The 21,888-nt window shown below is 49.0% G+C and overlaps 1 protein-coding gene across 1 annotated transcript in view; it reads right to left on the bottom strand.

Moving 5' to 3' along the window:
• Positions 1–21,888, bottom strand: part of LOC8029315 (myeloid leukemia factor 2) — a 42,250-nt gene that overhangs the window by 3,582 nt on the left and 16,780 nt on the right. The window contains exons 2-5 of the mRNA XM_029992760.4: positions 6,564–6,768; positions 5,824–5,952; positions 3,814–3,973; positions 371–497 (exon numbers count right to left, since the gene is read on the bottom strand). Of these exons, the coding sequence (XP_029848620.3) occupies positions 371–497; positions 3,814–3,973; positions 5,824–5,952; positions 6,564–6,768 (621 nt within the window). The remainder of the gene's footprint in view (positions 1–370; positions 498–3,813; positions 3,974–5,823; positions 5,953–6,563; positions 6,769–21,888) is intronic.

Here is a 21,888-nt window from a genome sequence, read left to right as displayed (position 1 = left end):
CCGCCATTTTTTCATTGAAATTTTCAGGAAATAGCTTATAATTTTTTAATAAGGCCGCGGTTGGCGTTGAAACTTTGGCATCTTGCTCGAACGGCTGGGGCTACGTTCGGACGGAGTTTGAGCTCTCTGCAATGTCTTGTTCGTTTTTGCAGCGCGTAAAACGGGGAACGGTTTTCTCACGGACGCCCGGTATATCTCTACAAGGGTGTCCCAGTCAACAAGTACCAAAGAAATGAAATGCTGCTTGCAAGCATCTTGCAAAAACCCCAGTTTTTCCTTTAACTGAATCTTTCTAGTTAGAACTAATTAAGCCAACTTTCTAAATACGAAGAAAGAGAACCAAACCGGTACAAGGGTCGGGAGAACTCACCCCCGGGCTGTGATTGCCAGGGGCGAGGAGGAATCCCGTCCGGGCAGGGCTGCATACATCGAGTGGGGCCGCGGCATGCCCCGCTGGGCTCGCTGCTGCCACTCATGGTTGAACGTCTCCGCCTCCTCTGCAACACGCGATGTGAGAACCTTGAGCGCCTTGGCACACCGACAACTGGGCAGTTGAGCAATACGCCCATGCCACACTCGCCCATTTGGGGAGGAACGGGAAGGTTGGCTCTGTGGACGCGCTCTTCCGGCGAAAACTGGCAGAAGCGGGGAAAACCCGACAAACTACTCGGTTCTACCACAGCCCCTAAGCAAGTATGTTCGGAGTAGGGCGCCTGGTCGTCCGATCATCTTGTGGGAGGCGCCCTTTTTGATGGCTGGAGCAGAGCGGGCGCAACTTGCGATAGTTACCTGTCTAAAATGTGACTTGTCAAGCTTTGGATGCAGCGTGGGGCAGCGACCTCGGAAGTGTAATTTACGTGGGGGCTTAGCGGTCGACATAAAGGAGAGGGGGGGAGGACATTGAGGAAAAAGAAAAAAATATCCCAACGTTGTGCCTTGGAAGTTGGGATAGTTTTTTTCCCTCAACTTGCTACATCGTTAGGTATAGTCCCTCGTTCAAGAAGAGCTTTCTTCTCGCGCAGACCACCTTCCCACCTTGCACTTCGGCTCTTTGACCCTCGTGGCTGCTCAGACCGCAAAATACAACAAAAAATGCAACTGCGAAAAAAAAAAAAGAAAAAGAAATTTTTATGTTTTTTGGGAAATGTCATTGCTCAAATTAGAAGCAAAACAAAAAAGCCGGCTGGCTGGGTGGACAAAATTAGTGCACTGCGCGTTCCTCTGCATGGCCAACACGCAAGTGCAGTATGGGAAGAGTGGTTGTTTGGGCGAGTTGGTTTGACATCTTATACAATCTTGTGCGCAACAAAGACGAGAACAAAAGCAGAGAAGAGGACACAACAAGGCACCTTGTTGTGTCCTCTTCTCTGCTTTTGTCCTCCCTTTGCTGCGCACAAGATTGTATAAGATGCAGGATGGGAAGCCCCCATGAAAGCGACCAAGCAGGGGAAGAAAGAAGATCTCCCTGACTGTTCTATGCAAACCACAAGCGCGGGGACGACTTTTTTTTTTTTTTTTTGTCCCTAGCGTGGGGTTCCTAGCGTGGGGAGGCTCGGGTGATGTCTCGCTACGTCGTAGACCGTTTTAATATTTTGGGAGGACGAAACGGCGTTTACAGCTATGTCAGATGTCCCACAACAGAGACTTTCAGATGGCAGAACTGTCATTACCTGAAGTGCAGCTCATTTTGCGGCCCTGGTTCATGCTTCGTGAACGTGAGTGTACGCCTCAAGCACTGCATTTGCGACTCTAACCCCGTGAGTTTGATGCCCTTTCCGCCGTTTCACACATCGGCCACCAGGCTGTACCAGTTTTGAGTGGTGGCTTCCCCCCCCGCTTCCCTCTTACGCATCTTTTCTGCCAGGTGGCGTAGCCTCCCGCAAAGTTGCAAATAGCTCGCCAGGGTGAAAAAGAAAGTCACGCGATCCCTCTTAAAATGAAGACCCATCCGACTCTCCAAATTCCGGAGTTTGCAAACCCAAAGCAAATGTTTTTCAATCAAGCATTTTCTAAACAAAAAAAAAGATATATAAGGTTTGATTTTCAACTGTAAACGTTTTCACTCAACAGTCAGGCCCTTGTGGGTCGCAGTTTCATAAAAGCCTATGGTCCTTGACGAAACGAGAACGACAGGGAGAGTCTTTCGAATGCCTGGACTCCAGCACACGCTTCATACCTTCCGCCGTGCTCTGACCAAAGTGTAGAATTCAAATTTTGTCGGTTTGGTTCAGGTTCGGCATCTTATGCAATCTTGTGCGCAGCAAGGACGAGGACAAAAGGGGAGAACAAGGACACAACAAGGTGCGCCTTGTTGTGTCCTTGTTCTCCCCTTTTGTCCTCGACCTTCCTGCACACAAGATTGCATAACATGTCAAACCAACTCGCCCAAACAACCACTCTTCTTGAATGCAGGTTCGGGTTTACGGCTTCTTAGCGGTTCAAACCGGTTTGAAACACCAAATTGAGAATATATTTTCCGCCTTGTTTCCGCAATAGGCACTATCTCCGCCATGAAACGAGTAGCTTTATTAATTTTTTTGCCCTTGATATAAACCATTTTTAATTTTCAGAAAGCAAAAATGACATATTGTGTTATTAACTTTAGATGCAACAGTAAAAAAAATCTACATTAGTAGACTAATTGTAGTGTTTATGACTCAAGATTCATTTGTTCACCTCAGTAAAATAGTTTTCTTAGAATTGAAAGGTTGTCACGGAGTGAGGTAGGTCGCCTAAAATACCCCATGATTGGTACAACTTTACATCACAGCCTTAAAAGTTGAATCATAGTTGTGTTCTTGAACTAAGGTGAATAAATTATGATGAATAAATTATGAAATGGGCACATCGTCGCCATATATATCATGAAATATAGCTTACAAAATATGTTTCACAATATATATGATGGCAATGCAACTGAACTAAAAGCAATTATACTATTTTTAAAATGGCTCGAACGAAAATGGCTCACAATGCTTGTTTTCCTAACCCACAGAGATATAGGCAAAGACTCATGCAAAAAGGAGTGATCAAAACTGTTCACACTAATCTACACACACCTTTGTGCTCAGATCAAAGCTGGCCTAAAATAGCATGTACCAAAGTGAATATTTTCTTAAACAGGGATAAACTGGCATAGCCTGGCTGTTGAGGTTTTTTCTTGACATAATGCCAGTCAATTCAATTTGCAAATAACCATCACCCTTGCTAATTGATGATTTTTTGTTTAATAGAACAAAGTAGTATTTTATGCTCTATACTCAACGTGGCAGCTTTGGTCGCTTTCTTGCGGTCCATGTGCATAATTTTAATGTGTTAGCATTAGAATGCTCGTTTTGATGAAGACCCGGCGGTGTCTTTCATTTGTCAGAGCCGGGAAGAGAGGGAGGAGGAGGGAGAGAGGGTGACGTGAGCGATGCTCCCATTGGTCCAAAGCGCTGACGTCAGAACGCGTCAACCTCTCTCTCTCCCCGGCGCTGACAAACTGACAGACATCTTAGGGGCTCTCAACAAAATGAGCCCGTTCGCTTTCGGCGAAGTCACGCACACAGCTGGTGCGGAGCCAGAGAGGAGGAGCAACACCTCCTAGATAACGAAGCCGTTGTGCTGAGGTAGATGGCTTAATCAGAGAATGCCAACGCTGGACGCAGATTGGAAATGAGTGACGTAAGAGGTTGTGAGAACTCAGTCCTAAGAAGATGCAAGTGTCCAGCGCCTTGCCACGAAGCGGGGAAGCGCCACGGAGCGGGGCTCCCTTCCCGCCCTCGGAGCGGCGGACCGCCCTCGGAGCGGCGGACCGCCGCAAACACGCACCCTCGTCGAGGTTGATGAACTGGACGTTGTGATCCTCGTGGCCAGTCCTCTGGTTGCGCTTACGCCCGACAATGTGCGCCCGCTCGTCCAGATGGTGGCCGATGGTGAGCTCCTGCACCCCCGACCGGCTGTCCTGCAGTGACCGGCGAGTCTCCTTCACCTGCACACAAGGGGGGGGGGGGATGGGGTGCCCACCAGACACCGGCGTCACCTCTGCAAGTCCTCGTGGTGATTTGAGCATTGACCCAAGGCCGTGCTCGAGCCACCCAAATTCTTCTCCACTTCGTGACAAACCCACTGGGGCACGAAACGGCATGTTGTCACTGCAAACTAGGCTGCAGACGGTGCCAATATCAATGGCAATAGACTTTCTGCAAGGCATCCGTGGCATTGAAAGGAATGCTAGGAACGTTAAGGTACAACCGGCTTTAGCAGAAGACAGAGGCGACCTTGGAGGCAAACGCAAGTGGGCCGGTGCAGGTGAAAAACTCCGGTGCCCTCTCATACTCTTCATTTGGTAGATGCTATGGCACGGGACTCTATGTGCAGCGTTGTGGAAATCTTGCAAAAGGCCCATTGTCGACACTGGCACTGTCTGCAGTGCCGAGTTAAGCTTGCCATCTAGAAAACTAGCACCGTCCAACAAAACTGCTCTCTTTCAATTTTACGCCCCAAATGTGTCTCCAAGTGGCATCTGACGCCTGGCATTTTTATAGGTATCATATTTCCTGACTACATTCCGCAAACTACACATGTTTAAAACTTGATGATCAATGCTGTGCACATTATCTAGAGTTGAAAACTATATGAGAATTTGATTTTTCAAAATTCCTCGTTACCGGGGCAATTGTCGTCCAGTGTGGTTGTCAAGATAATGCCGAGCATCAGCTGGCAAGAAGAGGTGAGACTGTCAGAGTATTGGGTTTTCCTTCAATGCTCTCACAGGTGACGTGCAAGATAAGGGCCTTCAAGTGAATAATGTGGCTCGAGCCAGATTTTGGTGGCACGAGCACCCAGTGTTTGTGGTTGTAAAGACATTAGTACAGGTAAATAAGTGACAGTGGTGTTTTCTAGGAGCCACAGTCGCGAGGCCTTCGAAAAAAAGAACGACGATGGTCATTTCCGTTACTGTTACGATATGAATTATACAGGAAAGTATACAAACTATAAAAAGAAAACTTACATTGATATTGTATCATTAGTCAGAATGGTGTGATTTGTTGTTGAACTAACAACTTGTCATCTTTAACAAGAGCAAGACATCGATGAAATAAACACCTAATGCAGACTATCTAAGGAAAACCACTTCTTTTTCAGCCAAATGTTGCCCCTGCAGTCTATACATTGGGTGCGACCTATGATGTAACAAATACGGTATTTTTCTCTATTTCTACCCGGTGACGTCACAAACTGGGGAAGGACACAGATCACTGCGATCTCGACGGTGGCACAGCGGTGGAGGTGAACGAGGCAGACGCCCGTTCTGTCGTAGCTAGCTCTGCAACTAACTAATTAAAGAAGCTTCGTCCGTCCCTTTGCCAGCCCTTCTATGGCCTGCTGCCGAGAATGCGACCATCCGTGGCATTCCCTGGCAGTACCCGCAACACGTTTGGGTGGAGCACTCTGATGGATAGGTGGCCCAACACCAAAAACACTGGCTGGGGCAGTGCTACGGGCAATCAAGGGTGGCTTTGGGGCGGGGGGGGTGCAATTGCTCTCCCCCTCCCCTACCCCGACCAAGCCTCTCAAAGACAACTTTTTTTAGGAAGGAAATGACATACACCAGCTTGTGTTCAGTAAGAAGTATTTAGTTTTTGGAGAAATGGCAATTATTAGATCACTGAAATAGATCTATGTACCGCTTCACCCGAGACATTAGATTTCTCTGCAAACCTCCCCCCTCTGCCTAGCCAAATTCCCACCGCCCTGCCCAAGCCTGACCCATAAATCCGCCCCTGCGGGCGCTTGGGCCCAGCGCGGTTGTCTCCACAAGTGCGGGCACTTCCTTACCCCTCCCGGAGCGGTGCGGGTAGACTGGGATGCCTGGTAGACCTGCGGGCGGCCCTGTCCGTCCGTCGTAACGGTCATCACCGACGAGGAGGAGAAGCTGTGGCAGCTGGGGTCCTGGGACAGCCGGCCCTGCGTGCAGGAGAAATCAACCTCTCAGGGGATGCGCACAGGCGAGCGTCCTCTCCGAGGGGGTGCCGCGGCTTCTCTTGTGTTGCAGAGGAGAGACTGCCGTCGTGACCACAGAATGTACCGTGTGACCATTTTGGAATCGAAATGAGCGGCACAACCGGTTCGATTAGCGAGGGCGGAGAGGCAGGCAGCTAGTGCCACTGGCGGCCTGCCTCTCTGCAATCCAGCCTACTCAGGGTAAAAAAAATATCACTATTTTCTTTCTTTAGGTTTTAATTTAGATAGAACTTAATTGATTTATATCACTTTTTTGTAAACACAATTTTATCGTTCGCAGTTTTACAAGATAAGGAAAATTAGTTATCCGCTGTTTCAATCCACCTGAAGCTCCAAGAGCATGAAGGATACTTACACCAAGCCTAAATTTATTCATATATTTAATCACAATTTATCCAAACTCTCGACAGGTATAAACCACTCTATGCTTTTCCAAGTAAGCCAATCCTAGTTATGTTTCAAACGTTAGTGAATACGCTTCACTCGCCCTAATGCATCGACCTATAAGTCGGCCAAAGCGACGAAATGGATTGAGCACCGAGGGGGCCACTCACGATGTTGGCAAACATGTCGTCCACGGAGGGGAACAGCCCCGACCCGAAGCCACCCGAGGCGAAGGTGGGCAGCAGGGCCTGACTGGCCGACCGGCGGGGGGCCCCCAGAGGGGCCAAGCCGGGGAAGGCCCCTAGCATGGGGCCCAGCGGGGACATCATGCCCTCCATCATCGCTTCCATCTGACGCACGCTCTCCAGCGGGCCCCTGGAACAAAGGGGAAGTGAGAATGTCAGCACACAGCAGGCAGCGCGGAAAGGTCGGAGGGCAGCGAGTAGAGAGACAAAGACTGAAATACGAGCGGTGAGCTTGCAACTACAGTCACTGACTCGGTGAGAATGACAGGGAGTGCCTTCCTAAAGTGCGAAACACATGCGCGTCAAAACTGTCCGATCCGGCGTGCAAACTGTAGGGAAGATGGCTGCTCCGAATCGCCGCACAGGACGGATCGCGACACATGGTTTCCGACGCGTCATTGCGTCGAAAACCATGTGTCGAAACCTCCGCCCAGTTTCGGGTATCCCTCTACCGAATGGATGGATGGATGCTAACGGCTATATTTATACACCTTTCCAAAAAACGCTCCTAGGCCGCCGCCATGTTGCTGATGCTGATGCGGCTGGTGCGACTCTCGCGCCCTCTATCAGCTGGAAAGTTTCTGCCACTCTCTGGGACTGTGAAGACCCGCTCAGCGCGGTTCTCTACGTACGTTTCTGCGGTTTTGCATTCGACGTTTTCTCCCCCCTCTTGAAAGTTTCTACTTAATTTTTTTTTTTTTTTTATGCGTGCTGCGTACCCTTCTTGTGTTATCTTCCATTGTGAGAAATAAGGCTGGTAGTAAGTGCCTGCCAGTCAAGCTTTTCTGCTGGACATTCACGGGAAACGAAGGAGGTGAAGGACGTCGAACGACCCTCGACGCGATTTTGCGAACATTGTTCTCCCCCCTCCCAGAGAATCCGCGTAGAATCCTCAGTCATCTCCAAAAATATAGTTGTCCGGGTTGGGGTGAGAAACGGGTCAGTCGCGTTTGTTTCTTTGCCTTGGTGCGGTTGTGAAAAAAGGAAGCTCTCCCCAAAACGTGCCCCAAAACGAAGTCATCTCGGATTCCGTCCGATCGTCAAGATGTGACTGTTGTCGACTGTGTCTGTGTTATTTGAGATCTTTCTCAAATAAATTCTTTTCGGATAACGCTCCGTCGAGTGGTACGTACGATATATTGTTCGAATGTTAACACTTCCTGTCCTGTCCATCGGTAAACACGTTATTTGTGAGCATGAAAAATGCATGACTTTCGGCCCTCTTCTGTTGCAATTTATTTTTGACAGCAAAGCACTTTGTCATTCCACATGTGGCGAATCCCGCGGCGCCGTCAAAACTTATCGTAAGAAAAAAAAATAATAATAACTACCGTAGAACTGTACATTCTAGTCGCATTCGTTCCGTCGCGCGCGTACCCAACAAAAATTGTTTACAGTTTTATTTTGCTTTTTTTGTTTTTTCAAATATGGCACAATGCTTTCTCAATGTCCTCGGGAACGTACATGTACCATGAAACACAAAATATAGCGGGAAAATACGAGAATTTAGCCGCCAGCAGCGTTTGAAACTACGCCTCTGCAGGCTGCGCCTATTGAAATCACAGTCCGCTCGGTTAGGGTTAGGGGGGACGCCGGTGAGAGCCTAGCCTCAAACTCAGTGACTAGGCTCGAAAACGGTTTGTTGCCCCTGGGGTCGAGTGTTTTTTGGAAAGGTGTATAATGGGCGGTAGCTCGCGCCACCTAGCCTAGAGAACTGAAATACTTCCCTCGAACTTCTTAGTTTTTCTGACTTTAAAACAAACAATTATTTTATTACATTCTATTAAAGTGTGCTTGTATGAAGATTTTCCGTGAGGCTACTTTTCTGCTCAACATCACTTAATCACGATGGACCGCAGCGGACCTTAGGAGCCATCCCAGCAAAACGAACACTGCGTACGAATCACGTGACCACGTACTGCGCGCATTGCTGCGTCTCTCCCGGAGTTCACGTGATGCTCACATGACATTGGAATGGCTTGTAGCGTCCGCTGCTGTCCATCGTAAGGTGAAACTGAGCATATTCGGGTTTCGACGGTCCCTATCGGTTCCAGAAAGCCAGCTTGCTTTGGCGCGCGAAATCAGCAGCTCGTTTTGTGCGCGCAGGAAAACTCAAAGGCGTCCGTTTCCTTTACAACCACGACTCGTATCGCGCACCGCCACATCCGCTTCCCCGAGCCACGTAGTGCCTCCTCGCTCGATCGGTCCGAAAGTAACGTGACAACATGACCTTCGCGCCATCCATGCTGCCATTGGCTGCGGCCTTCCGAAAATCGGACAACGGTGCGGCGATATCTGGCAAGTTGGTCGCAAGCCAGCGTCAGACAAAGCCCCCATCCGATGCTCTGGTGTGACGAAAACCCTCGCCTCCGAACGTCGTTCCCGCAGTTCGCACGTCGGATCGGACAGTTTGGACGCGCATATGTTTCGCGCTTAATGCCTCCAGCATGTGATCGTTGCTTTCCATCGTGCAGTCTTGAGCAAGTTTCTTTTAGGAAGTAATTTGTTACAGATACGGATAGTTTGTCAAAAATGTATTTAAGCTATGTTAGTTAAAAATAAAAGTAAAAACTAGAGTTACTTCAAAATAGAAGTAAAAGCTACAGTCACATAAAAATAAAAGTAATGTGTTACACTTAGTCATAGTAACTTAGTCACTTTCAAGATACTTTCGTTTCTTTTTTTTTTTTTTAACTCTGAAGACATTGATGACAACACCCAATGACTATGATTTATATTTATTTGGATCTCTCAGAAAACTCTCATTTCATTTTTGGAGATATATACCGTTACCGTCGATTTTATTTAATCAAAGGGTTTGCTGCTGCGACACAAGATGGACTAAATAAACTATTTAGTTGATACTGTAACACAGCAGCACCTGCTCTTGAAATATGACTTAACTTTCCCCTTGTGATGCACACCCTGACCCTTGCTAAAGAGGAGCTCAAAGGGTGCGCTGGACATTCAGGCATAAAAAGCTTTCCTAATGGCAAGAAAGTTGCCGAGGCTGGAGAGAGCTGTCGATGTTTCAGCCTTCCCTCGTTCCATCTCAATGCCTAGCAGTAGTGTCCAGAAATAAAAATCTAAGCTCACCCCGAGGTGCTTGCAAAGGTTGGGGAAAGAGGACCTCCCGACTGCGTATGCTTCTTTGCAGTGTTTGCAGCGAGGAGAGAAGCTATCGCCACTACATTCGACAAGACTAAAGCGCAGTTCATAGCCAGGCGATGGTAACACCTACCGTTCGTCTCTCATGACAGCCTCTCGTTTGAGCAAGGTAAAGAAAAGAGTGGACAAAAAAATATATATATATATGCAAAGTTGTCTTGGAATGCATTCTGCTTTTCTTTTTAATTTCTTCTATGTAACACAGAACAATATAGTCGATTGTGGATGACAGGCTCACGGGCAAGTCGACCAGTAGAAATATCATCTGTGGCCCCGGTCAGACAGTTTCTACTGGCGGTGACTTGTTTTCGCAAAGAAAGCTATCACCGCGAGTGCTGCGGCACCGACGACAGAGGCTCTTGTTCGGTGTTAAATAGTTCACCATTAGACGTCTTCGCATTTCGTGTTTCCGCGCTTGCTCAGTCGCTTGGGTGAAGAGGCAGGGGTGTTCAACGAGGTCGAAAGAGTGAAGACGGGGTGAGAGAGCCATGCGCGGAAAGGTTGAAATAAAGCAAATCCTAAATGCACTTTTCCGCGCGATGAAAAAGGAAAAGCAGAAGTAGAAAAATGTCAGCCCTCTGCGCCGGCACTTTGCTCCAACAAAAAATGTTTTCAGTTCTTGTTTTATTTTGTCGCGTCTCATGTGGGGCTTGACCTCCGCGCATGGTCGGACCCGTCCTAGAGTTCACAAAATAGGGTAATATTTTTGCGAAAAGTATCTGTATCTTTGCAGATACTTTGTAGTTACTTTTTGAAAGAAGTATTTAAGTTGTTACAGTTACTTAAAGAAAAATGTTTCGAGCTACAGTTAAAAGTTAACAAAAAAACTAACAAGTTATATACAAGTATCGCGATACTACCCAAGACTGCCGCTGTGTTTTAGCTGTGTGCGCAGCCCGAGACTCACAAGACTCCCAAACGTTGTAGAAAACTTGCGCTAGAGGCGGGACAAATCCCTCCCTTTCGTTCTGTCTGTGACTAAAGTGCACAAAAACTTACTACCGCAATATCCTGAGAGATAACCCACCCCCCATTTTCGGCATGAATTCCCATTTTTTCAGAAACACCGAAAGATAGACCGCATCTAGTAGTTCCGAGGCCCTGGCCAATGGACACCCCGGCAAAAATGGCATTACTTAACCACTGCGGGAGATAAGCAAATATTGCTGACTGGAAAGGACGGCCGTCTTTGGTTTGTTGCCCCTCCCTGCAACCACGAGTTTTGCAAATCACAAAATCTAGAACCAAAATTTCTTTCAACTTTTTTAATTTTTTGGCACACCGAAAGTTAGTAGTATATCCCTTATTTTCACCCAATTTGCTTTCAAATTTAGGTGGGCCATCTCTTGAGATATTACATAATGTATTCATTCAAATACAAATAGAGTTTTCTTCTGTTTTACTCTTTTTCCTAGGCCACAGATTTTTAAAATGAGAGGTAGATCACAGTGGCAGATTTAGAGGGAGAATGATATGCCCTGATCCTCCCACTGTCCCACCTTTGAGTTCTGCATCTGTAAAAATTTAGGCCTGAGAAGAGGTGCAGGCGGAGGAGGGGGGGGGGGGGGGGGGACATGTTCTTAAACATTTTATGCGCAGATCCCCCCCACTCTGGAAACACCTGAATCTGCCCCTGGGTCTACCTACAACTGCCACCACAGAAGGTAATTTCTCAGTCCACCGAATTTACCTGGCTGCCTGCGGCACCCCCCCCTTCTCCTCTTCCTCCCCCCCCCCCCCCCCCTTTCCCCCGCATCATGCATCATCCGCTGCCCCTCCGCACCAGTGCAAAACGGCGCAGCTCGACGCGCGCGCGCGCGCGCGCGCGCCGGTGCGAAGCGAAAAACTGACACGAACGCCTCAGCGCAGCCCCAGCATCGTGTGGAGCGCCCCTAGCGGACGCCACTAGCGCCTCGTCGTCGCCCATTGAAATCCGATGTAGACGGCGTCGGCAGCGTCGGTGTGAGCCGTCGTGCGCTTTTTCGCGTTGGAATGGTTGATTTTACGTTGCACCGCGAAACTTCGCGTGAACAACGTGACATGTGGCGATCCATTCCGTGTGGACGCCCCAATATGTACGCTAAAGCCTGATTCGCATGATGAGATTTCGCTCGCAATTTTCAGTCGCGACGCCACTCGGGCTGCAAAAGCGTGAACCGTAGCTGAGATGGTCGACGTCGACACTGAAAATCGCAAGCAGAATCAAAGTGAATCACGCATAACAGGTCGATGATGGCCACTGGCAACAATGATTTACATCTCCTTGTATCTACTGTTTACACCGAGCCTACTTTCCCTAAAGTCCGTACAACATGAGGGTTTTTCCAGCAAAACAAATAAATCTGATGACTACAAGTATCCGTGAATTTAACCCAAAGTGCTTCACCCACCCAAGCAAACCTGGTCCGACGGCACTGATCAGTGTCCGACGGCGTCTGGTTTTACTTTTTCACGGCACCCATCCACGTTCTCGGACGAACCGAGCACATGAAAACCCTTCAAACCTTTCCGGACTCTTCTGGTACAGCCCCAGTCGAGGCGTTTTGACGAAAAGTTTCTGGTTTCTTTCAAAACAACGCAGGAATGCACGACCCGCATGGGGACTTCGGCCCCACAGCCCCAGACCGGAAGTGCGCCCGACGCGCCACCACCGCGCCGTGACGTAACAAAACGCACTCGACGCCCGCACCGTGGTGGCTTCACTCTCCCACGCAAATCGGCTTCAGACTCGAAAACGAAACTGCGACCGTCCAATTGTCGTGCGTACGGTACCGGCACACGCTCCTTGGTGTAAATTTGCACCTCTTTTGCTTTGCCAGAGGTGCAAGAGGCATTTGACCTATTTTAGCAGGCCTTGTAGAAGGTAAAATGTTGGTTTGAAGTAGCCGCTAACACTTTTGGAGTGGATGCCAGCATCCACTCCAAAAGTGACTTCAAAAAAGAAAAAAAAAAAAAAAAAAAAAAACGATTGCATTGATGGATATGGCTTACAGAACTAGTCCATCTTTGGGCTGTAGACTCTTCGGTTGTAACCGAAAAGCACAAATAAACATTCGTTGGTTAAAAAAAGACAAAATCGAATAAAACCGGGAAAAAAAAAACAACTGATTTTTAGAAACTTTTGTTCTAAGCGAGGACTTTTTTTTTCTTCTTTTTTTAAAGCATTTATTTATTTTTTCGAAGCGTGAGCTACACTGGCCGAGGTTGAGCAGTTTCGCGTGGCTCCCAACGAGCCGATCTGCGCAAATGCGAGGAGCAGTGACGTCACACGGCGCACAGCTGGCGCGCCGGAGCTGCCGCGCGCGCGCGCCTCGCCGGTCTGCGCATTCCAAAGGAGTGACGTCATAGCCGCGGCAGATGCACTGGCGCCGCCGCGTGCCCAGCTGTGCGCCTCCGTTGCGCAGTAGCCAAGTCTGACGCTGCACCGGAGCCGCTTGATAGCGCCCCTCATTTTGTGCGCATAAGCTCACGCCACGTATATCCTGGCATAGCCAAGCTAAGCCACCGTATATATATATATATATTTTTTTTTTTTTGAAGACAGTGGCATGGTAATTAGGTAAGACAGTTTGTCACCACGAATGGTCACAAAGTGTTTGTTCTACTGAGCTCAGAGCCAGAGGACAGTGTTGGAAACTAGTACACTGACGGACGCGTTATCGATTGAATCTTGCGAAAGAAGCAAGTCACTTGCTTATCTCGCGGTAGAAACCGTTTGTCTGTAAACATGGAGGAGAAAACCAGGCGACCAGGCTACAAAGAAAACGGAAAGTTCCCGATGTTTACATTAAAGAATAGTCAGACCTTGGCTCGTGTTCGAACTCACTGATAGTGGTTTGCAAATGGTCGCATCACGAAAAGCATTTGGAGTATGTAAATTGTAAAGTAAATTAGAATTCTTTTTTTCTTTTTTTAACAATTTCTCACCGGTACTTGTCCTGTCAATATCATTCCTGTAAAATGCCGAAACAAAACCTAGCATATTCGATCGCTGAAAATACGTCCACCTAAGTAATATGAACCAGCAAACCAACATGTTCATGTATTAAACTGAGAGAACAACCACCTGTAAACATGGCGGAAACTTGCATATGTGCTCTGGAAGCAACACGGCAACACTGAGCAGTACCCTGCTGAGTAGAGACGACGAAGAGGAGATTGGAGTACTGGTGGAAATTATCTAGGGAAGACTGAACTAAGTACAACTAACTAGTACAGCTGGGGGGCAGGCGGGACAGGGGAAAATTGGGACTCCCTCCCGCGTGGCTCCGCCCTGTACCCCGAGTGGGTTTGGTGTTAGGTGACGCAGGACAAAGTTCGACCACTAGAAACTTCGCAACTCCCTCGCCGGGTGGAGGAGGCGGGGGGAGATTTTTTTAGTTTTTTTTTGCCCGATCCCCCAAAGGTCTGCCTGGCGAACATCTTTATGCCTGGTGATAGTAAGAGAAACGCATTGGCTTGAAAAGGGAAATTCGGGTTTCAGTTGGCGTTTTTAGGCTAGGTGGCGCAAGCTACCGTCCGCTCCTAAGGTACAGCTGTTATCATCCGTCCACCCATCCAGCTGTGATTATAATGCAATTAAATGCAAAGGTGCAAGCGAGCTGGACAAGAATGACGAAAATCCTCCCCCAGCTGCTCGCCTGGGGGAGGAGGCCGGGAAATATGCGATCATATCCCGAAAATCAAGAGAAATGAAAGGAACTAAAAGGAACGGCAGGGACGTCTTTCAGTAAATTCTGCTTTATCGGCGGAAATAATGACAATATCAGACTGCCAACCTTGACGTTGTTTAGTTTAGAATGCTATTGCCCCAAGCCTCCGGCGTGCCTTTTAAAGACCATCAAACATGGTCGCGGCTGATAATCGTTGTCGTGACGTCACACGTATGAATCAGGGTCATCTCCGTGCGATCTTTCGTGCTGCTCTGCTCTTGTTCGGCGCCTAGGGAGGGGTAGGGATTTTTCGTCCTTTCAATGAAAAATGTGACCAAGATAAACTCATTTGCAAGTTTGTGAGAACAGAAAACTTTGCGGCAATCCTCCGGCTCCTGTCCCCACTATGTCATAACACATATAATCTTTGTACCCATGTTGAATTGACCTGAGACTGGGGTAGAGAAGAAACATCAAAACGTAGAAGGGACAGAAAATAGACAGGACGACGTCTTAAACTCAGCTAACTCGTTTATTTAGTCCACCTCCTTATGTAGTCCTAATCTCAAGGTCATCTCCAAAAACACAAGAGCACGACGTCTATACAGTTCAAGCGCCACAGACTTCATCACACACACAATGTGATGAAGACTGTGGCACACAATCATTGTGTGATGAAGACTGTGGCGCTTGAACTGTATAGACGTCATGCTTTTGTGTTTGTGGAGATGACCTTGAGATTGAGACTATATAAGGAGGTGGACTAAATAAACGAGTTAGCCGAGTTTGAGACGTCGTCCTGTCTATTTTCTGTCCCTCTACGTTTTGGTGTTTCTTCTCTACCCCAGTCTCAGGTTAATTCAACATGGTTAATATTCACCAGCTCGCCTGCACCCTTACAATTTTTTTCTCTAATCTTTGTGTTTGACGTTTAGCGACCCTGGGGTTGTGTTATGTCCAATCTCCACCAGCCGGTCTGCGCCCGGGACTTCCCGTTCGTCCTTTTTGTCCTGATGTCCGGGTTCCTACCTCAACGATGTTTGTCAATGTGTTTTGGTAAATTTTGAAGAAAAGACCACGAAGTAAACGCCGGAGTCCCAGCCACGAGAGACCCCTCGGCGAGGGACGGTCCCTGTCATCGGGGCCACCCGACCCCGCCGCCGGACTTCCCGTTCGTCTATTTTGTCCTGATGTCCGGGTTCCTACTTCAACGATGTTTGTCAGTGTGTTTTGGTAAATTTTGAAGAAAAGACCACGAAGTAAACGCCGGAGTCCCAGCCACGAGAGACCCCTCGGCGAGGGACGGTCCCTGTCATCGGGGCCACCCGACCCCGCCGCCGGACTTCCCGTTCGTCTATTTTGTCCTGATGTCCGGGTTCCTACTTCAACGATGTTTGTCAGTGTGTTTTGGTAAATTTTGAAGAAAAGACCACGAAGTAAACGCCGGAGTCCCAGCCACGAGAGACCCCTCGGCGAGGGACGGTCCCTGTCATCGGGGCCACCCGACCCCGCCGCCGGACTTCCCGTTCGTCTATTTTGTCCTGATGTCCGGGTTCCTACTTCAACGATGTTTGTCAGTGTGTTTTGGTAAATTTTGAAGAAAAGACCACGAAGTAAACGCCGGAGTCCCAGCCACGAGAGACCCCTCGGCGAGGGACGGTCCCTGTCATCGGGGCCACCCGACCCCGCCGCCGGACTTCCCGTTCGTCTATTTTGTCCTGATGTCCGGGTTCCTACTTCAACGATGTTTGTCAGTGTGTTTTGGTAAATTTTGAAGAAAAGACCACGAAGTAAACGCCGGAGTCCCAGCCACGAGAGACCCCTCGGCGAGGGACGGTCCCTGTCATCGGGGCCACCCGACCCCGCCGCCGGACTTCCCGTTCGTCTATTTTGTCCTGATGTCCGGGTTCCTACTTCAACGATGTTTGTCAGTGTGTTTTGGTAAATTTTGAAGAAAAGACCACGAAGTAAACGCCGGAGTCCCAGCCACGAGAGACCCCTCGGCGAGGGACGGTCCCTGTCATCGGGGCCACCCGACCCCGCCGCCGGACTTCCCGTTCGTCTATTTTGTCCTGATGTCCGGGTTCCTACTTCAACGATGTTTGTCAGTGTGTTTTGGTAAATTTTGAAGAAAAGACCACGAAGTAAACGCCGGAGTCCCAGCCGCGAGAGACCCCTCGGCGAGGGACGGTCCCTGTCATCGGGGCCACCCGACCCCGCCGCCGGACTTCCCGTTCGTCTATTTTGCCCTGATGTCCGGGTTCCTACTTCAACGATGTTTGTCAGTGTGTTTTGGTAAATTTTGAAGAAAAGACCACGAAGTAAACGCCGGAGTCCCAGCCGCGAGAGACCCCTCGGCGAGGGACGGTCCCTGTCATCGGGGCCACCCGACCCCGCCGCCGGACTTCCCGTTCGTCTATTTTGCCCTGATGTCCGGGTTCCTACTTCAACGATGTTTGTCAGTGTGTTTTGGTAAATTTTGAAGAAAAGACCACGAAGTAAACGCCGGAGTCCCAGCCGCGAGAGACCCCTCGGCGAGGGACGGTCCCTGTCGTCGGGGCCACCCGACCCCGCCGCCGCACGGGTGAAAGGGCGCCGGGTGTCTCTGGCCAGCTGCCGATGCGCCAGGTTAGCGCTCGCCGAGACGTCACGCGCACAGACGGGGCAGCTGCCGACGGACTTGTTGACGCGGCGCCGACGCGAGGAAGAGAACCGGCCACGTTCCGACGGTTCCGCCGCTACGCCCAGGAAGCGGCGGGAATGCTGTCTGTCGAAGCTTCGCGGCCGCTTCTTTTACCACCTCTCACTGATTGAACACTATGGGAACACACCCATAGTCATGGATGAAGAAAGAATAAAACAATTAAAACAGGGACAACACAACCACATCATGAAAGATGTGGTTGTGTTGTCCCTGTTTTAATTGTTTTATTCTTTCTTCATCCATGACCAAAACCAACACGCTCTTCTCCCAAGCACACCCATAGTGTTCGACGCCCCCACGCCTCGAGTGCCACCTTTCTGCATTTGATAATGCTTCGCCACACGCGTAGCCAAAGCACGGCAAAGGAACACGAGCAAAACGCATTTTTTTTTTTTTTTACCTGCGGGGGACGCTGGTTGCGGAAATAAATACAATTCGCAGAATGCTCGTGATACGCTCTTAATTGCTGCTCCGCTCGCCCCGTACAATCATTGAGCTTGATTCGCTAGATTCGGGGCCTTCATAATGAGATGCAGACGACGGAGGAACTTTGCTCCCCAGCTTTCAGGGACGAAAGTTTCTTCCTATCTAAAGGAATCTATGTGTCAAGAGCGTTCCTCCCTTTAGGAAAAACTATATATAATTTTTTTTTTTTTTTAAGAGTGCCGGCGCCCGTTTGAGTAAGTGCTGCTCGCGTACTATCGAACCTACTACGACCGGAGATATCCAAAAATCTCCCAAAACACGATAATACACCACTTTCCAAAGAACAGGCAGGCATCCCCTTCGGAGATTCGGTTCGAGGATTCCTCAGTAGGGATCTCGAGGAAGCAAAGGGCGCCCGGGCGCCATGAGGGGAGTCACTTCTTCGTTCCAACTTGGGGGACAATGATAGGCTACAATGGGCACAAACGCGGTGTCGCGGCACAGCTTAGAGTCAGCAAGATCAATAGTGGGTGACAGACTAAGACAAGCTCCTACCACAAAGCCCTGCGCCCTCTCCACTTGAGCAGAGCGAACGTCGGAGAGGAGACGAGTCCCTCCTTGCCTCCACCCCGGCGTTCGAGGCCTTTCTTCAAGGGCGCCGCCATACTGAATTGTCGTCACTTCCAGTATGGGTATGGTGCACTAGAATACTGCCATATATCATGGGCGAAAACATTGTTTTGCCGTCGCCGCGCCAGTAGAAGACACTTAGAATATAAGCGTAACCGTCCCACATTATCGTTTTGCCTCCCCCTTATTTTTTTTACTAGTTACATGTTGAAACGTTTTAGTATTTTTTCGTCGCCCATACCGGATACGCCAATTAGGTGGCTGGGGACGAGAGTACACAGAAAAGTATAGACCATTCCATTTCGCGCTCTCAGGGCGGCGCCATTTTGTTCGACCGCAGCGCCCTCTCCCCACGTCCGGGAAGTTCAACAGGAAGGGCACGCGCCCGATTCCGCTAGCAGACGACAAACCGGGAGATTGCCGCTCTCCATTTTTGGGCTATACCGGCGCTGTACCGAACATCGAACTCTCGCTCGTGGCTGCCGTTGTGAAATGGTTCGCGTTCTTAGAATATTTATAGCTGCTCCGCTCTGTTGTTTTATTTCAGGATCAACGTTGTTCCGTTACTTCAATAGCAGTGGAGTCAGCCGGCAGTACTACCTTCAACCACTGCGTTTTTATTTATCATTCTAGAGTTCCACTCATTGTCGCTAAAGGCCAACACCAGTACAAACTTTGTATTGTCACGGGTGGTGACCAATAAACAAGAAATTAACAGGAAGAAATAAACGTTTAATGTGGCGAAATTGTGCCCCAAAAAAAATAAAAGGGTACAAAAGATAATAACAGAGCGACGCGGGCGTCAAAGTCGGCGTAGCAGCAGAGTCGAACGCTGGGGCGAAACTGGCCCCGCTCGCCTTGCGGAATCCCTTATGTACCCTCGTGGGTTTCTGGATCGTTCGGCGTAGAAGGTTCGGCGCGTAGAACATTCTAACCTCGAATCAGCAAGACGGTTCTCGAATTCACTAGAACATCACATTACAGTGTCAACAAAAATTATTATAATGCAATTAAATGCAAAGGTGCAAGCGAGCTGGACAAGAATGATGAAAATAATCCCTGGAGAAGGGGAACAAGAGGGACAAAGGACAAACACAAATCTCCAAACACAGCTAAGTGACTGGTGAGCGACCGAAAAAATCCGCCTGGTCCGGGTAACGAACCCGGGACCTCTCCATTACAGGTGGAGCGCTCTACCAATTGAGCTAACCAGGGGTTAGACGTACCCGGACCAGGCGGATTTTGCGGTCGCTCACCAGTCACTTAGCTGTGTTTGGAGATTTGAGTTTGTCCTTTGTCCCTCTTGTTCCCCTTCTCCAGGGATTATTTTCAACAAAAATTAGTAGCCGCGGCCAGGAATCGAACCCCAGCCTTTTGCGTGGAAAGCAAGCGCGATTAACCGTTATGCCACGCGCGCGCTGTCTACTTGGCCAGGTGCGCGCGCGGCAGTATAGTTAAAAAGCTACAGCAACCGGATTTGCTTTTCGCAGGAGCACCGGCCACTCTGACACAAATTTTTCCATTTCTTGTTTTTATTATTTACACTCAGGTATTAGTGGAATTGGACCCAGTTAGTATTGTTATCAAGCATAGCATTACACGATAACTTGCATATTAAAATCCGCGCATCTGCGCTTGAAATTTCCAAAATGACGCGATTCTGAACCGAATTTGAACGCCAGCCGGATGTTAGGTACAGTCCACTCGGCGGAGCAGACGACGCACGGAGTGTTAGGGGCGAAGACACATTTTTTCTCTGTCCCCTCTTCCTATTTTCTGTTTCCTGTCGTTTTCAGTCACGTGGCTTCCGTATCTGATATCCGCATAGAGATCATACATACTAACTCTAGGGGAAAAGGTCCGCCATTTTCCCATACATTCTGGCTGCTGCAAGCGGCGGATCATGCAGGCAGACCCTCGGGGTCCCAAACACGGTTACATCATCAGAGCAGTTTCGTGAACTTCAAGAATCCACGAACTTACCGGTGGAAAGATATTCGCGGTCCTTTCGAAGCTTTCTTTTTGCATAGCGCGCAGATGTATGGCCTCGCGTTAACGCTAAACTAAACCATATACCCGGCTTCGCCGGTGGGGCGCGGGTGGGCGCGGTTGAGGAATACGAAACTGCGCAACCACCAGACTTCCGAGATTTCGACAGAAGGGAAGTTAGTGCAGCGTAATGACTATTGCTTTTTATAAGCGTTAGAATAGCTCAGAATTCAGTTTACAACGTTAAATTATCACTGTTTATATTGCTGAGAGTTTTCACTCTTCGCGTTTACCATGGCGACCATGGCAACGTTGCTTTCTTTCACTCGTGTTCTGTCGCTCTCTTTTGCGATCGTTCACTCGGGACCCCGGGTGTCGGCGCACGGGATTTGCCACTCCCTCCTCACCCACCTTTACCCCCCTGGATATCCGGGACGAAAAAATAAAATATTTCAACCTTGAATATGCGAGAAAATATAGGTGAGGCAAAACAAGAATGAGTGACAGTCACGCATTGTTCGTAAACACCTTACAGCGGCGTGAACCTATGCGTGAACATATCAAAACGGTGTTTTACCGCATGCCAGAAGTGACGAAATTCAAGATGGCTGCACTCTTGTGGAAAAGGTGTATACGCCGGGGGGCTTGTCCTGCACTTTTGACCTGCACTCGTGCCAGACGCACGCAACTTCATATCGAAAAGCTCTCAAACCAGCATTTCGGTTAAGAACTGCGCATGGCGAGGCACATTGTGCGAGAAGAATGGCGTCTACCTCGCACCGCCCAGCCGCCACACAAAAAAAACAAAACAAAAAAAAGTGTGGTTACCTAAAGAGCGGAGCACGTGGCACGCCTCGTTTTTCCCAGGTTTCAGCCCTTCCCGAGGCCGTTGTGCAACAAAGCGGCCCAAACGAGGACGGAGCCATCAGACGGGAGACAACCTGGAGAGAGCGGGGCCCGCGTCCGCCGGGCCTCGCGAAAGGGAGGGTGTGTCGAGCGTCAAGCTGCGTGCGTGGCGTGGAAACGAGACAGAAGTGACGTCGCTGTCATCGGTTCGCACGCCGTTACATCACACGCTGCGCTAACGGCACACTTTCGAGCAGGGTGATACTCTGTCATCGATTCGCCGTTGCGTCATTCGTCGCGGTGATGGCGCCATTTCGAGCGTGAAACACACCGGGAACAAAAGCCCGCTTCGCGTGTGATGCTCGGGCGCGCGTTAGCGCAAAGGCGCGGACGAGCTGGGGAAGGCTGTTAATAAATTCGATAGCATTCCTCAGCGAACCCCACGGACCCAAAAGAAACCGTTCTACGAGGGGACCCCAAAAAACCCCAAAAAATTGCAAAAAAAAAAAGTATCTTTTTTCTTAATTTTTGTTATCTTTTAAGTAGTCTCATTTATTCCAATGCTCAAAGCAGCCTTTGAACTCGTCAATGTTGATGCCCTTAAAAAAAAAAAAACACTGACACCCCCAATTTTCTTTTTTCTTTTTTTTTTTGTTAGGCGATTTATTTTGGTGATTTTTTGCTACAGAATCAGGTATATTTTTAATAAAGCCAAAAAACGCAACTGCTCGAAACCGAAACTGAAACGAAACAGAACTGAAACCCCCGCACCGCACGGAGAAGTGGAGAGGAGAGAGAAAGCGGCGGAAGTCGCGCAACTACACCCAACGCTAAA

Source organism: Ixodes scapularis, unplaced genomic scaffold, assembly GCF_016920785.2.
Source record: "Ixodes scapularis isolate PalLabHiFi unplaced genomic scaffold, ASM1692078v2 PGA_scaffold1__304_contigs__length_218370807, whole genome shotgun sequence".
Classification (NCBI taxonomy): Eukaryota; Metazoa; Arthropoda; class Arachnida; order Ixodida; family Ixodidae; genus Ixodes; species Ixodes scapularis.
Note: the sequence above shows the minus strand (reverse complement) of the source record. Positions and strands in the feature narration are given on the sequence as shown.